The sequence below is a fragment of the Salvelinus fontinalis genome, chromosome 42 (genome assembly GCF_029448725.1).
Source record: "Salvelinus fontinalis isolate EN_2023a chromosome 42, ASM2944872v1, whole genome shotgun sequence".
Classification (NCBI taxonomy): domain Eukaryota; kingdom Metazoa; phylum Chordata; class Actinopteri; order Salmoniformes; family Salmonidae; genus Salvelinus; species Salvelinus fontinalis.
The window spans coordinates 9,831,378-9,848,854 of record NC_074706.1 but is presented as its reverse complement, the minus strand read 5'-3'; the positions used below and the strand labels follow the sequence as shown (position 1 = coordinate 9,848,854).

The 17,477-nt window shown below is 42.0% G+C and overlaps 1 protein-coding gene across 4 annotated transcripts in view; it reads left to right on the top strand.

Annotated features, from left to right (window-relative positions):
- The window catches only part of galntl6 (polypeptide N-acetylgalactosaminyltransferase like 6), a 258,649-nt gene extending 242,414 nt beyond the window's left edge, over positions 1-16,235 (top strand). For 3 of the 4 annotated variants that reach the window (XM_055909591.1, XM_055909590.1, XM_055909592.1), the window contains exons 9-13: positions 3,811-3,918; positions 4,162-4,383; positions 10,025-10,141; positions 13,743-13,892; positions 15,287-16,235. In XM_055909591.1, the coding sequence (XP_055765566.1) occupies positions 3,811-3,918; positions 4,162-4,383; positions 10,025-10,141; positions 13,743-13,892; positions 15,287-15,460 (771 nt within the window). In that variant the 3' untranslated portion in view covers positions 15,461-16,235. The remainder of the gene's footprint in view (positions 1-3,810; positions 3,919-4,161; positions 4,384-10,024; positions 10,142-13,742; positions 13,893-15,286) is intronic. The other variant, XM_055909593.1, reaches the window with a different exon arrangement.
- Positions 16,236-17,477: the final 1,242 nt, after the last annotated feature.

The following is a 17,477-nucleotide window of genomic DNA, read 5'->3' as shown; positions in this document are numbered from 1 at the left end:
CATGGTCACATAGCAATGTGGCTCTTCCACCCTTTTCATCCAGTGACTGTGTCCCACCTTGCCTTGAATTAATTTTATTGGACATATTTAAAATACATATAAAGTTGCGTCGTTCATCTGAGCACAACAATACATCCCTTAAAAATTACAGATGATTTAAAACACACTAAAGTCTATCAACCTTGCAATTATATTAGAGTCCAGACAATCATGGACCCATAACAATGTGTTTCTTTCATCCATTATTTTCCATCCTGTCCCATCATATCCCTGCCTCAGTCTCCAGAGAGGTCAATCTGCTCCCAGACAACTTTATTAAACTGAAATGACTTTCACTCAGAAGAATTGCTCTCGCTCTGTTCTCCAGTGTTTTCTTTCCCCTACCTTCTCCAGTACAATGCACTCCTCAGAACCCAGCATTCCAAAATAATGTTTGTGTGTGTGTGTGCCCGTGTGTCTGCAACCGTGTGTGCCCGTGTGTGTGTGTGTGTGTTAGTGGGTTACAAGCAGTAGTTCAGGCTTTAGCCTCCTTCCCAAACTAATTACAGCCAGTGATGTTTGTCTTGTTTGCGGCTCAGAGGTTATTCCATTTTGATTTCCGGAGGAGAACACGGTATATGGATGTGAGGGAATATTGTGGTTATCGTGCCAGACATACCTGCCATCCAACCGGGTCTCAGTATACTCTCTCTCTCGCTTTCTCTCTCTCTCGCTCTCGTTCTGTCAGTGAGTGCACTTTGTAATAGGAATGCAGCCCTTTCTTCCTTGACTGGAAACCATGGCAACGATAAAAATAGTTCCCAAGCAAATTTGCAATAAGTCTTCTTACAGAGGTGGGAAGGGGGATTCAGACATTTGTGTTAATCTGTGTTTTTTGAGTCGTTGGTGTTATTTTGTATTGAGAATTCACAAGTGTACAATAAGCACACAAATGAAGCAAAAGTGTAAATATTACACAGTGGCGCCCCCATCTGTCTAAATGTTAAAAGCTCTGATTCCTAGTTCTCTGGTCCAGTTACTTAGGGGAGAGTGGGGTAACACGGAACCCAAACCGGCTGTGCGCGTGTGACATCGTGCATACATTTATTTTGTCCCCCTACACCAAACGCGATCACGACACGCAGGTTAAAATATCAAAACAAACTCTGAACCAATGACATTAATTTGGGGACAGGTCGAAACGCATTAAACATTTATAGCAACTTAGCTAGTTAGCTTGTACTTGCTAGCTAATTTGTCCTATTTAGCTAGCTTGCTGCTGCTAGCTAATTTGTCCTGGGATATGAACTTTAGGTTGTTATTTTACCTGAAATGCACCAGGTCCTCTACTCCGACAATTAATCCACACATAAAAACGGTCAACCGAATCGTTTCTAGTCATCTCTCCTCCTTCCAGGCTTTTTCATCGTTGAACGTATATGGTGATTGGCATCTAAACTTTCATAGTATTACCACGACAACCGGCAACAGTTCGTCTTTCAATCACCCACGTGGGTATAACCAATGAGGAGATGGCATGTGGGTACCTGCTTCTATAAACCAATGAGGAGATGGGAGAGGCAGGACTTGCAGCGTGATCTGCGTCAGACATAGGAATGACTCCTATTTTAGTCCTTGACGCTTGTTGACACGCGCGAGCAGTGTGGGTGCAATAATTGAATAACATAGATTCCTAAATGTATTTTGCAACGCGAGCGCACGCGACGTGAGCGATGTAGTCAGGGTATTTTTTACATTCAGCATCACTGTTAATGAAATATAGTATTATTTCTAGCAAAGATATCTACATATATTTCAGGATGTTGTGTATCCCTGGAAATAATCCGAATTCATGTAAACATTACAGTTTTGAAAAACATAGCTATGAAAAACATATCTACAAATGTCTGTATTGATTGAAATATTAGCACTACATTTTTTAAACCATCTTCATTTCCCAAACGCAATTCATCATAATCACAATCGCTTTTTTGTCTTTTAATATTTTGAAGAATCTTTTAACACAGGCTTAACACCAAACAAACACTTTTGTACTTTTTAAAATGAACATAGGCCAGGCCCTGTTGTAACCTCATATCCCACCAATAATGCCTTGCATTACACTTGGGAAGAAAACACTTAAATTTGCTCAACCTGCCATTGGCTCAACTTACCCCAAGACAAACATTTGGACTATATTACCCCACACAGCTACAAGGATGCACTTTCATTCTAGGTTTAGGACCTCATATTGAAGCTTATAGAGACCCCAACTGATGTATAGAACAATCTTAAGATGATCTACTTTGGTTTAGAAGCATCATGAAACCTCTAACACAATAAATGACTTTTTTGACATAACTTGCTTACCACTTTTTCCATGTGGTTTCTTCCTTCATAGACTCCATGAAATGATGACCTCTTCCTAAATATTTGGTCAAATTATACATTATGTGTATGGTTTCCTAGAAACAAGGGTGGCTCAACTGACCCCTTTGGCTCAACTTACCCCACTCTCCTCTACTGTCACGGAGTACGGATGTCTGACAGTTAGCCTACATATGATAGCTGTTAGACTAACAATCTATTGACGCTGGGTGTATCTCACATCGAACAGACATCATCAAAACATCTCCAGGAATTTTACCTCGTCCTGTGAGTTGTACGCTAAAGCAAATTGTTACTCGTAAACGCATGGGAGTCATTCATAAACCCCTCATATTTCTGCTGATATGAGAGATTAATGAACATCTACACTTGTCCTCTGAAGAGGCCATTTTCTGAAGACTGGAGGAATCTCTCCACATGTCAATGAAGCCTGTAAAGCCAGCTTGACCATTAACCTGAGGCTCCACAGGAAAGCACCCTGCCTCGTTTTGATATGGCAGAGCAGGGAGAGAGGTGGAGCGCTCACACACACAGCGGGAGAGAGGAGGAGAAGCGGAGGAGAGGTGAAATGTCCCAGAGTCCTTTCCAATTAGTCAGCATGACCACTCTAATTCTAATCAAGCTGCCAAGTTTGAAAGAGGGAGGGAAAGAGGGGAGAGGAATGAGAAAGAATGGAGGGACATGAAGAGATAAAGAGAGGCATAGGGAGGAAGAGAGAGCGAGGGAGACAGTAAGGGAGAGGATAGCAGACTGAAGGGGTTCAGAGTAGCACTACTGACACCTGCCCTCTTCCTTCCTCTTCTTTCTAGCTCTTCCTTTGATGCAGGAAAGAGGGGTATCGAGCGGAGTGCTCTGGAAATAGGATTCCTTTCAGTCCCTCCGCTCAAAGAGGCTTATAATGTGGCCCTGCCAAGCAGAAAAAGTGGGAATCCACTTCAAGTGTGGACAGAGGGACAATAGGTTGTCTGTTAGGGTCTTGCAACAAACAGAACACAAAACCCATCTACACAACCATTTCAACAACAATATCCTCACTCTGAACTCAGTCCACAATCACTCAGGGCTTTGAAATGGAAAGATTCCTGTGATTCCTTTCTGGAACAATAGGAAAAACAAGATATGATTTTTTTATTTTCTTTCTTTACTTCAGTGCTTACAACTAGGGTTGCAACATTCCGGGAACATTCAATACATTTTCTGATTTCTCCCGAAATCCCAGAATCAGGAGGGAATAAGCAGGAAATCCAGAATCATCCAACCAGGTATTCTGGAAAACCAGAAAATGTATTAAGTGTTCCCGAAATTTTGCAACCCTATTTACAACACACGGTTGGTTGAGTTACAACGGTTTTGCGGCCTTGCTTAGAACACATAGCTAGCAGGCTGACAGAAAGCTTCTGAAGTAATGTACTGAGGTATTATTTGTGCTCCATCTCCATTCAGGTATGGATGTGTGGGGGCAGTATGTACGACGTACCATGCTCCCGAGTAGGACATATCTACAGGAAATACGTCCCCTACAAAGTGCCGTCTGGAACAAGCCTAGCCAGAGTAAGTTAGACTGACCAGTCAGTACACTGCTTCCATCAACTGGTTATGGCTAACATGCAGCCATTTTGACTGGTTGCACATGGCTGATAGTCAAGCTGAGGATGTAGGTCCAGCCATCTATCTGATTTAAGATGAGGTCTGACTAACTCAGCACACTGTGACCTGTGCTGTGATAAGCTAAACACACAGACAGTCCATCTCCTTACCCCATTTCTCCTTCCCTGTCTCTCTTCCTTATCTCAGAACCTGAAGAGGGTGGCTGAGACATGGATGGATGAGTACACAGAGTTCATCTACCAGCGTCGTCCAGAGTACCGCCACCTGTCCACCGGGGACCTGACAGCCCAGAAGGAGCTGAGGAGACACCTCAAGTGTAAAGACTTCAAGTGGTACATGAACGCTGTGGCCTGGGACCTGGCCAAGTACTACCCCGCTGTGGAGCCGCTGCCTGCCGCCTGGGGAGAGGTAGGAAGTTAGGAATACACACAGAACCACCACACACAAACAAGAGCACGTACGCACACAGACAGAGCTAACGCACCTACAGAACGAATGAACACACTCGCAAGAGCCGGTACACACACACACAAACAGAAAAGCATACAAAGGCATATAAAACCATATGTGATTACCTTAGAATCCAAAATTAAACATCAGGTCATGTTTTCGAGGTCACTTCCTGAGGCATTGATACAAATAATAGGACTTCTCACAATACTTGGGTCTACATAAACCCACTGTCTTACATGCCACCAATAACAGCTAAGTCTGAGCAGTATCCACAGGCTGATTTGGTTTCTTGCGTATTTTTAGCTGGTATTGTAATGAATTAATCTATTTCCAGACACCAATACATCAGCTAAGAGACAGTCCCTGAATGCCTCCACAGGTGTGTCACGGAAGGCTATTATTCTACCAGAGCTGTATCCCAAATAGCACCCTATTCCCTTATAGTGCATTGCTTTTGACCATGGCCTAATATTGTGCACTATATAGGGAATAGGGGTCCGTTTGGGACTCTTCCATGTTCATTGATTTATGAATGTCTGGTGCTCGCTGAAACGTAATGCGTTTCTCATATGGGACAGGCAGCCAGCAGCCTGCTAATGAAATGTTTTAGAGTAGACAGTGTCACAAAACGGACACAGCTGGACTTTCTGCTTCACTACCCCCAGAAACCATAAGTAGCAGATTTTACTTTACATTGTCCATAAACATGACATGCAGTTTGCTGCATCGTATTCTGAGATATATATAATGCCTCTCTGTGTTACCTGTGAAGGGATGGGGCTGGAGATGGCCTTGGCATTTTATTACTATCTCACTCACTCTGTTCTCTGGCACACACACACAATCTCACTCTATCTGCACTCTGTGAGGATGGGTTCTAGCCTCAGGCAATCATACCCATAAATGCAGGAGCTGGAATCAGGTTGCCTGGAATCCACACTCGTATGCTCCATTCACCATTTACAGTTGAAGTCGGAAGTTTACATACACCTTAGCCAAATACATTTAAACTCTCATTTTTTCACAATTCCTGACATTTAATCTCAGTAAAAATTCCCTGTTTTAGGTAATTTAGGATAACCACTTTATTTTAAGAATGTGAAATGTCAGAATTATAGTATTATTTATTTCAGCTTTTATTTCTTTCATCACATTCCCAGTGGGTCAGAAGTTTACATACACTCATTTCGTATTTGGTAGCATTGCCTTTAAATTGTTTAACTTGGGTCAAACGTTTCGGGTAGCCTTCCACAAGCTTCCCACAATAAGCTGGGTGAATTTTGGCAGATTTCTTCTGACAGAGCTGGTGTAACTGAGTCAGAATTGTAGGCCTCCTTGCTCACACACGCTTTTTCAGTTCTGCCCACTATTTTTCTATGGGATTGAGGTCAGGGCTTTGTGATGGCCACTCCAATACCTTGACTTTGTTGTCATTAAGCCATTTTGCCACAACTTTGGAAGTATGCTTGGGGTCATTGTCCATTTGGAAGACCCATTTGCGACCAAGCTTTAACTTCCTGACTGATGTCTTGAGATTTTGCTTCAATATATCCACATAATTTTCCATCCTCATGATGTCATCTATTTTGTGAAGTGCACCAGTCCCTCCTGCAGCAAAGCACCCCCACAGCATGATGCTGCCACCCCTGTGCTTCACGGTTGGGATGATGTTCTTCGGTTTGCAAGCCTCCCCCGTTTTCCTACAAACAAAACGATGGTCATAATGGCCAAACAGTTCTATTTTTGTTTCATCAGACCAGGAGACATTTCTCCAAAAAGTACAATCTTTGTCCCCATGTGCAGTTGCAAACTGTAGTCTCGCTTTTTTATGGCACAGTTTTGGAGCACAGTTTTGGAGCAGTGGCTTCTTCCTTGCTGAGCGGCCTTTCAGGTTATATCGATATAGGACTCGTTTTATTGTTGTGGACATAGATATTTTTGTACCTGTTTCCTCCAGCATATTCACAGGGTCCTTTGCTGTTGCTCTGGGATTGATTTGCACTTTTCGCACCAAAGTACGTTCATCTCTAGGAGACAGAACGCTTCTACTTCCTGAGCGGTATGATGTCAAGCAAAGAGGCACTGAGTTTGAAGGTAGGCCTTGAAATACATCCACAGGTACACCTCCAATTGACTCAAATGATGTCAATTAGCCTATCAGAAGCATTTTCTGGAATTTTCCAAGCTGTTTAAAGGCACAGTCAACTTAGTGTATGTAAACTTCTGACCCACTGGAATTGTGATACAGTGAATTATAAGTGAAATAATCTGTCTGGAAACAATTGTTGGAAAAATGACTTGTGTCATGCACAAAGTAGATGTCCTAACTGACTTACCAAAGCTATAGTTTGTTAACAAGAAATTTGTGGAGTGGTTGAAAAACCATTTTTAATGACTCCAACCTAAGTGTATGTAAACTTCCGACTTCAACTGTAAATAGTGGGGATTCCAGGCTAAGAATCAGGAATTCATGGAGATTGTTTCCCAACCAGTTTTTTTTTCCCTAGGGAGGTTGGGTGCAGGAGTAGTTTTAATCATCACTGATAGATGGTTAGATGGACCTGGGATGATACATCATTCACTAATAAATTCACCCTATGTGCCGGAAGGAAACCACATCCTCCTCTCAAGCCACTGAAACATTTCAGAAACCTCACGGCGAACACATTGTACGTTAATACGAAAAATGAAATTCATTTTGCATTACATATAATTGGATTCCTTGCTCTGCCTTCTTTTAGAAAATCTCACTTTCTATATTTTTCTGACGTCCTTGCACCTGGGTCAGGGTACTAATGATATAATAGGTAGAATGGAAGTCCGTCTCCGCAGTGACCCACCTTTCCCACTCTCCTCTGTTCACGTCTACAAGGCCATTAGCACAAATTGTACAAGCACACACACAACACAAGTCCCAGCTTATTACCGTCCCCGCTGATTAACCACCCCTTCCGTATTAGCCAGAGGTGAAAATGGATAGTAAATAAGAAGTGAAGCGGTGTACCTCTTGATGAGGAAATGTTTGCACAGTAGGTAAATATCTCCTCTTTCCTCCGCCGGGTGAGGATGATAGTAATTTTATCGTCAGGCTGACAGCTTCATGTGCCATCTCTTCTCTGGCTCTCACCCTGCCTGTCACCCAACCTGTCCCCCCGCTGTCACCCCACCTGATCTATGGAACTATAAAGATCTCTCATTGGGTATTCAAGCCCAGATTGCAAGGGAGGAGAGGGAGAGAGAAGAGAGAGGGGGGAGAGAGAGAGAAAGAGAGAGAGAAAGGGATAAGATCAGAGGGACAAAGAGAGAGTGAGATTGTGAGACAGACATAGAGGAGAGAGAGCTCAGATTAAACTTCCTCTACATCTCTGGAAGATGACGATCAGGGGGTCAGCCTTCTCGACACCTCAGCCTTGGAGCTGTGCAGACTGGGTAAATAGGGGGCTGTCTGTCTGACCCCCTCCCCACCATCCAATCTTCCTCCCTCCCCACAACTCCACACCACGGCTCCTTCAATAGGTCTAAATCACTTCAAGTGATGCAATCATCAGGCCTTTTGATTCGGCTCTAACTGTGTCTCTAGATCAGCTCTGGCATGTTGATAGGCATGGCATCAGGGATAAGCACTGTGTTTTGCTCCTGGGCCCATTTCAGACAGATGAGGCTTGGGAAAAGTGGAGAGTGAAGGCCCATTATGCAGTACAATTCGCACACCATTATTGGTCTATCAGAGCGATCAGCAGTTTACTCCTAATGACCCTGTGGTTAAATGCACTTTGTCGATGCGGGCGGCAGGCTGAGGGAGTTTGATTATTTGAAGTTTCTGAATTGCAATGCAGGTGGGTATTATTTTGCATTTCCAACTGCACTTCTTGCTAAACTTTTTGCTTCATTACATAATAATGCTGCTCCACGGGTGCCTGATAGGCACATAAGTGCCAAGTTTGTTTGCAGCATTTAAAGGACTAAACTCGTATTATTGTTTGCCATGTAAAATACTGTAGAACTTTGCAACAAAGATTTGTATTATTGGTATGTATCATCCTTTTGGAATAGTGTCCGATTGATATAGGTCTATGTCAGGAAAACAGTGTTTCACTGTCTTTTCTCATTGGCTGCATCCTAGAGAATATAAGTAATCTTATCTCAGAGTAGAACTATGTGTGGGTGACGATGTGACCATCCAGAGATGGGGCTGCCTGTAGAAAATTGGTCACATCTGACCTGTACCTAATGGATGTTTCTGTTGTTGTTCAAGAGGAAAGGTGAAATCACTTGTCTTGAATATTTCACTCCTTCATGATGGGAAAAGGGGAGAGCCTCTGTAGTTTAGATGCAGGAGCAACCAAAGAGGCAGAAAGCACTGAGGCAAGAAATGTGTCGCCATTTTGTAGAGAATTTCTCTGCCATTCCTTTAGTTTTCGTTGCTCCATATTTCACAGCTCACAAGTTTTAATCTCAACTCCACAAAAGAAACCGGTTATCCTGACCCATATAAAAGCTGTAATCTGTACTCTGTTATTAGAAAAAATGCACAACATTGAGGAGCGCTGACATTGAGTTGGTATACATTTTTATAATCAACATTTTCAGAGCCAACCATAGTGTTGTTGTCAGACATTCTCCACACTAACAGTCAAACAATCACCGTTATTTGCTACAGCCCTAGCTAATGTCTTTGGCCCCATCTAGTGGCGAGCAGGGGTAGCAACTTTTATAAGAGAGTCAACGCTTTGCAAAACACCTCTGAGTATTCCATCCCTGGTCTCCTTCCTGTCAAATACAGTGTCTCACTCTGACCCTGTAGGACCTCCTCTCTCCAACCATTCCTCTCGCTCTCTCTCTATCTATCTCTCACACACTCTCACTCACTCTCCCCCTCTCTCCTCCTTTGTCCTCTCTCCTCTCCTCTGCCCTCGCCTTTCTCTCTCCTCTGAATGTGTTAGTGAGGGCCACAGAGACAGACAGAGACCAGGCTACTTTAGATGCAGTGCATCTGGATTCATGCATTATTGAGCCATACTGTGACACGAGCCAAGCTCACCTGAATGCTAGAAAGAGAATGAGGCAAATGACACAGTCAATCAAATGTGTTTGAGAGCCGAGTAACTCTGAAACTTTTAACGTTTTCACAGTAGGGGGCGCCTATTAACTCCGGTTTAGAGGGAGGAAGATGCTCCAGGAACGAATTAGCTTATCTCTTACAGTCACTGGTGAGAGTAGATCTTGTCAGCAAACTGTGAGAGCTTTGATGCCATGTCAGATCATACGCTGTTATGTAAAACCACATACTGTGTATAGATAGTTGGCTGCTTGTACTAAGTTGCTGTGTACAGTGTGTTTGGAAGGTTGCCATGGATTCCAATCTACACTGGAGTCCATTGATCAGAGCTTTGAACATTAGAGAGAAGCCGGAGTATCTCATCCTGTGGTCTCTACATCTATAGATGTGTGTGTGTGTGTGTGTGTGTGTGTGTGTGTGTGTGCGCACGCGCACGCAAGTCTTCACCGAGGCCTCCCTTTCGCTGTTTTTGGGAGGCTTCAAAGTGTGTGTGTGTTTGGTTTTAACTGAGCCCTCCCTCTCTTTGTGTCCTTGTAGATTCGTAACGCTGCATCAGGTCTGTGTATAGACTCCAAGCACGGCCCCACAGGGACCGAGCTGCGACTGGACGCCTGTCTGAAGGAGGGGGCTGAACGCACCTGGGCACACGAACAGGTAGGTACAACCGGAGCCGTGTACTGTATAGTAGGATGTAGCTGTTCGTCTATACTACATTATATTGTATAGTAGAGTGTATTCTATACTATATTATACTGTATAGTAGGGTATAATCTATATTATACTGTACAGTAGGGTGTAGTCTATATTATATTATACTAGTAGGGTGTAGTCTACACTATATTATACTGTATAGTAGGATGTAGGTGTTCGTCTATACTACATTATACTGTATAGTAGGGTGTATTCTATACTATATTATACTGTATAGTAGGGTATAATCTATATTATTGTAGCGACCCGCACAGACAGCTGTGTGTTATGTGTTGGGCTAGTAGGTGGTTGTGTTGTACTGACCAGTACCCAGTGTTCGCGGGGTCCGACATGCCAATCAACCTGCTATCTGCCAATCACGGGAATGCCTGGAATGTTCTGATGTCGGGCATCCTGGCGGTTGGCGGAGTGGTGTGGAGGGTGGTTGGGCAGGGGGATGGAGCATTGGAAGTTAAGACCAGGTTTAGCCATTGTTCTCTCACGTCTGGGCTTCACAAGAGAAGGTCACGGTTGGCTTGTGGGTTATCTGGCATTTATTTGGCGTGGGTTACGGCCAAACAGTAGCCTGTGTAAAGTTGGGTTAATAAACCGTCAATTCGTAAACTCAACCTCTGTCTGGACAATTGTTCCTTTATGATCTAGTCAGGTCATTACATTATACTGTACAGTAGGGTGTAGTCTATATTATACTAGTAGGGTGTAGTCTACACTATAATATACTGTATAGTAGGGTGTAGGTGTAGTCTAGACTATAGTATACTGTATAGTAGAGTGTAGTCTGTATTATACTGTATAGTAGGGTGTAGGTGTAGTCTATACTATATTATACTGTATAGTAGGGTGTAGTTTATTATATCATACTAGTAGGGTATAGTCTACACTATAATATACTGTATAGTAGGGTGTAGGTGTAGTCTATACCATATTATACTGTATAGTAGAGTGTAGTCTATACTATATTATACTGTATGGTAGGGTGTAGTTTATACTATATTATACTGTATAGTAAGGTGGTGTCTATACTATATTATACTGTATAGTAAGGTGGTGTCTATACTATATTATACTGTGTAGTAGAGTGTAGTCTATATTATACAGTATAATATATTATACAGTATAATATACTATATTATATGTAGTCTATATTATATCATACTGTATAGTAGGGTGTGGGTGTAGTCTATACTATATTATGCTGCATAGTAGAGTGTAGGTTTAGTCTATACTATATTATACTGTATAGTAGGGTGTAGTCTATACTACATTATACTGTATATTAGGGTGTAGTCTATACTACATTATACTGTATAGTAGGGTGTAGTCTATACTATATTATACTGCATAGTAGGGTGTAGTCTATACTATATTATACTGTATAGTTGGGTGTAGTCTATACTATATCATACTGTATAGTAGGGTGTAGTCTATACTATATTATACTGTATGGTAGGGTGTAGGTGTAGTCTATACCATATTATACTGTATAGTAGGGTGTAGGTGTAGTCTATACTATGTTTTACTATATGGGTGTTGTCTATACTATATTATACTGTATAGTAGGGTGTAGGTTTAGTCTATACCCTATTATACTGTACAGTCGGGTGTATTCTATACTATATTATTGTCACGCCCTGACCATAGAGAGCCCTTGTTTCTCTATGGTGTAGTAGGTCAGTGCGGGACTAAGGTGTATTCTAGTTTATATTTTCTATGTTGGTGTTTTGTATTATTCCCAATTAGAGACAGCTGGTAATCGTTGTCTCTAATTGGGGATCATATTTAAGTAGATATTTCTCCCACCTGTGTTTGTGGGATATTATTTTGTGTTTGTACATGTGCACCATGTTTTGCTTAGGTTTCACTTTATATTAAAGATGTGGAACTCTACGTACACTGCGCCTTGGTCGAGTTCTTACGACAATTAGGGTGTAGTCTATACTATATTAAACTGTTTTGTACAGTGTAGTCTACACTATATTATAGTGTAAAGTAGGGTGTAGTCTATACTATATTATACTGTATAGTAGGGAGTAGACTATACCATATAATACTGTATAGTAAGGTGTAGTCTATACTGTATAGTATGGTGTAGTCTGTACTATATTATACTCTATAGTAGGGTGTAGTCTGTACTATATTATACTGTATAGTAGGGTGTATTCTATACTATATTATACTGTGTAGTGGGGTGTAGTCTGTACTATATTGTACTATATAGTAGGGTTTAGTCGATACTAAACTGTATGGTACAGTGTCGTCTATACTATATTATACTGTATAGCGGGGTGTGGTCTATACTATATTGTACTATATAGTAGGGTTTAGTCGATACTAAACTGTATGGTACAGTGTCGTCTATACTATATTATACTGTATAGCGGGGTGTGGTCTATACTATAGCACATCACCGGCCTGTTAATCAGTCAGTCAATCAGTCAGTATTAGTCAGGAATGGCCCTTCCATGAGTCTGGCCTGTCAGTCGGTCAGTATTAGTCAGGAATGGCCCTTCCATGAGTCCGGCCTGTTAATCAGTCAGTCAGTCACTATTAGTCAGGAATGGCCCTTCCATGAGTCCGGCCTGTTAATCAGTCAGTCAGTCAGTATTAGTCAGGAATGGCCCTTCCATGAGTCCGGCCTGTTAATCAGTCAGTCAGTCAGTCAGTATTAGTCAGGAATGGCCCCTCCATGAGTCCGGCCTGTTAATCAGTCAGTCAGTCAGTATTAGTCAGGAATGGCCCTTCCATGAGTCCGGCCTGTTAATCAGTCAGTCAGTCAGTATTAGTCAGGAATGGCCCTTCCATGAGTCCGGCCTGTTAATCATTCAGTCAGTCAGTCAGTAATAGTCAGGAATGAATGGCCCCTCCATGAGTCATACTGTAGCAGTATGTTTTATTTATTTAACCTTTATTTAGGCAGGGAGCCCCATTTAAAGCAGCAATCTGCAATTGCTACATCCATTTTGTGACTTTTAAATGAATTATATGTACCCATTGATACTTAAGGAATATAACTTGCAAATGTTATTGTTTGAACTGCCCCTTGCAAGAAATACCTTTTTGGGAAGGTACCCTGCAAATCCTATGATTAAAGATGATCATTTCAATCGTTTGATTAAAGATTAGTTGCAACATGTGCTGTCTGCAAAACAGCCATCACAACACTTAGTCTCGCAAAAGAACCATAACATACGGAATACACAGAACTACGCTAAAAGGAAGGTTACACCCATGATATAGTCCCAAAATGTTAAAAAAAAAACATATTAGTAGTATATCAACAATGGACTAATGAAACAAATACCAAAAGATCATTTTTGGCCGGCATTTTCCTTTAATACAAAACAAGTTTAGGGTACTGTAGCCGGCGATTGCTTCGTATGCAACTAATGTTCCTGCTGTTTACTGTTCAAATCTGAACAGATCATCACCACATTCTTGTCCTCATGTTCATCCGCCTCTAAAATGACCTTTAGGGTAGTCATACTGTGAATCTCATAACGGAACTTGGATACCATGTTGTGCGTGTGTACTTGTTTGTACTCAGATATTTACATTTGGCTGGAGAGAGGACATCAGGCCAGGGGATCCTCTCCACACCAGGAAGTTCTGCTTTGACTCCATCTCCCAGAGTTCCCCTGTCACACTGTACGACTGCCACGGCATGAAGGGCAACCAGCACTGGCGCTATAGGAAGGTAACTTTAAACAGAATTAAATAGAACACGATTATATTGTATCTGTATGGTACTTACTTTACTTCTGTTTTGGCTTTATATTCCATGTGGAATGTAAATTATCAATAAATAATCAATAATCAACAGAAAGCCTGGTAACTTACTGTTATAACACCACATCATTCAGATTACTACCACAGCCACAGGACGGTAGCTAAAACTCATAAGTTGTGTGGTTATTCCACAGCCACAGCAAGGCAATCTAACTAAATTGCGTTGATAGCAGTCCTACACACCAGGGAAATGTCCATACGTAGCCACGTAAACACTGTAGTAAAGGAAAGCAGGCCTGATGTATTCAGTCACAACACAATATCAAATGAAATAGAAAATATGTACACCGTGTTTTTACTGCTGCGTTCCAGGTAGAGGAAAGTAATAGGGGACTTATTTTATCGTCGCACCACTCCTATTTCCTCCACATCGTTTAGGGAGGAGAGATGAATGTTTACTCAGCGCAAAATCAGAATGTCATTACAGTCCCATCTCTCTTAAGGTTCTGACTAGAATGACTCAATGAGGTTGAGGTGCACAGATGCCAGCGTGAGTCCCAGATCTGTTTGCCACCTCCATTACTGTGGCAAGACAACACAGTCAGGTCTTGAACTCAAGCTACACAGATGCAATAGCTGCTTATTAAAGGGCTGAGGTGGGCTTGAGGCTGTGTGAACATTGTAAAATCAGGAAGGCGGACGCATGATACGAGAACAAAATGACTGCCAAGTACCTCTGAGGCGTTCTCCACCTCCTCATCTTTCTCCACAACTTTATCCCTCCCCACAGAATCCTTTTTCAGTTTGAGTCCATCACTGGCTATTATTATTGGAAGCCAGGGACGTATTTTCATTTTGTGTTGTCAGTTTTCAACGATTCGTACTTCCTTCAATTCCTCTTTCTTTTGCAGCTGAATTTGTTACTTTTCCCTTTCTGTCATGCGAGGGAGGATGAACCCAAAGAATAAACATTCAGAAAAGTCATGTAATGGTCCGTTGAAGCTTTGGGTTTAAAAACTCTTGTGTGTTGAACTCATATTTCTCAGCCTAGTTTAACTCCCAAATTCAGACCCCTCACTCCATGAAATGAAGTAAACTCTGATTAGAATGGAGGGAGGAAATACTTTGTTGCAGTCAGATGCTCAGCTCCCCGTCTGTAATCTGTTTGAAGGGAGTGGGAGATGAGAGAGCAGGATTAAACAGCAGCCTGTCTGCCAGAGACAGGCTTACCTGTCTTTACTTTATTTGAATAATTTATCTCAATCCTTCTTTTCCTCTCTCCCTCTCCCTCTCTCTCTCTCTCTCTCTACCTCATGCTTTTTCTTTCGCGCTCTGCCTCTCTCTCTGGGCCAACACATACAGGATAAATTGCTGTACCACCTGGTGAGCAGCGGTTGCATGGACTGCAGTCCCGGTGATAAGAGGATTTTCATGAATAAATGCGACCCTGGGTCGGAGACACAGCGGTGGCTGTTCCAGAGAGTCAACGCCACTGTCCTGGACAAATTCAACAGCGCTGCGGCTGCCAGCTCCTAGGAACCAGGCGCCAACCCCCACGACAAAAAAAAACAAAACAAACGTGTGCATTGTAGCAGCAAGCGGCCAGCCAGTTAGCTAGCGGTCCTGTCTCCCAGACCCCCCAGCTCATCAACGTGGGGGCTACAAAGTGGAAGAGAAGGGGGTGGGGGGGCTGGGGCTACGTTTCTGTTCTGTCTGCGGATCCTCTGCCCGATGGGATCAGATCCAAAATGGAGGATAAAGACTCCTTTCTGGCTGAAAGAGATTCTGGGATTCTGCCTGGTTCTGCCCAATGGGCTGATGGGACGTTCAAGGTCGCCTATTCTCAGAGAACTAATCAGACTAAACTAGACCCAAGCTAAGCCGCCACACAGGGGCACCTTGCTGGACGAGGACACAGAAACCTCCAGAACACTGTCCTCTAGGTCCTCTATGGGTTAAAGGTCAAACACAGCAGGTCTAGTAGACTGGATTTGTTTGTATCAGGTTGAAAAAGGAATTTTCCAACTGTCACTCTCTCCAGATCGCATGGTGGATTTGTACTATATCGGAGGCTCATGAATAATTTGCTCATTTTTGTAAGGCTATTTATTTTCCATGATTATTTTATTAGTATTTATTTTGTGTTAATTTATTTTGTCTTTTTTTTTAAAGAACAATAATTTATTAAGTGTATACTTAAATGGGTTTTTCAGATTTCTGGTCCCCGTGATTGTACGATTTGAAGTTGTGAAGTTCAGCCAATGAAAATGATGTAGTAAACATGAATAAAATTTGAAAAAAGTACATGAAATATTGCAATTGTATGGCGTGTGTGAGCATTTATATGATGACACATCTCACAATGATATTACATGGCGATAGCAGCCAAGAAGAAGCCCATGGACTTATGATTATGCATGTGGGTGCTCATTCAAAAGTGATGATTGTGTGCCCACTTTTGAAGAGTTTTCAAAACTCGTCTACATGTGCACTAATGGGACGATTCAGTCTTAGGAAATGTATGCCTTTTTTACACATTTTGATTTAAGCACTTCTTAGTATGTGCTATTCAGACTTACCCTATGCACGTGCGTAACAAGGTTTGCGGGTGTGGCTCCCTTGTGCACAATGTATACATTTGATAAAATTCCAGAAAACACACCCACTGGGTGGCCTACCAATTTGATCAGGGAGGTGTTCTGTTTGTTCATCTTCATCAATCCCTTTATTCGCCCACACCAGCAGAAATCCACTTTTTCGAGCTGAAAGATGATGGCCAGAGCTTACCCTTGGTGTTTCCCAACGATTTAATTCAATAAGTCATCGTTTTAGTCAAAGTATGATATATTTGGGCTAGAAGTGACAAATCCAAACTGCCCACTTTGTGCAAATCCATGTGAATGCAGTCTTTTCTTATGATATGACATACAGATTATTTTCAGCCTACGTTTCGTTTCAGTGCTGGGTTTTATTTTAATGTTACCACCCACCAGCATGGCATTGTTTATTAATCAGAAACAGCTGCAATGTTATTCCTCTTCGCCACTGAGGTGACAGCCTTTGTTCCACTTGGCCGCCTGAGCCATGGAGCAAATTAAAGTAGGAGCAAATTAAATGTTTTTTGAACCTCCTTTTCTTACTAGAAAATTATCATAATCCATTGGATAATATGTACATTTTCACCGATTAAAAAAAAAAAAAAAAAATCTGGTCTGTATTAAAATATATATATATATTATAAATGGTATAATTGCGTCGTATGATAGCGTTTTACAAACCCACTCCCCCGTCGCCCCAAGATTAATGATTTTGTCCACTAAAGTTTTGCTTCACTACACGCTCTACTGCTTTGATTGGTGTAACATTAGCTAGAAACCACAAGTGGCTATCCAGATAATGAAAAGGCACCCGCAAAATGTTTATTCAAGGAATTTATAGTTACATTGTAGCCTATCATTTCACTTCCCCTGTGAGAACCATGAGCACCGTCTGACTTGGCTTTGCTCTACCACATATCAAGAAGCTGATTAAACAGCATGATCATTACACAGGT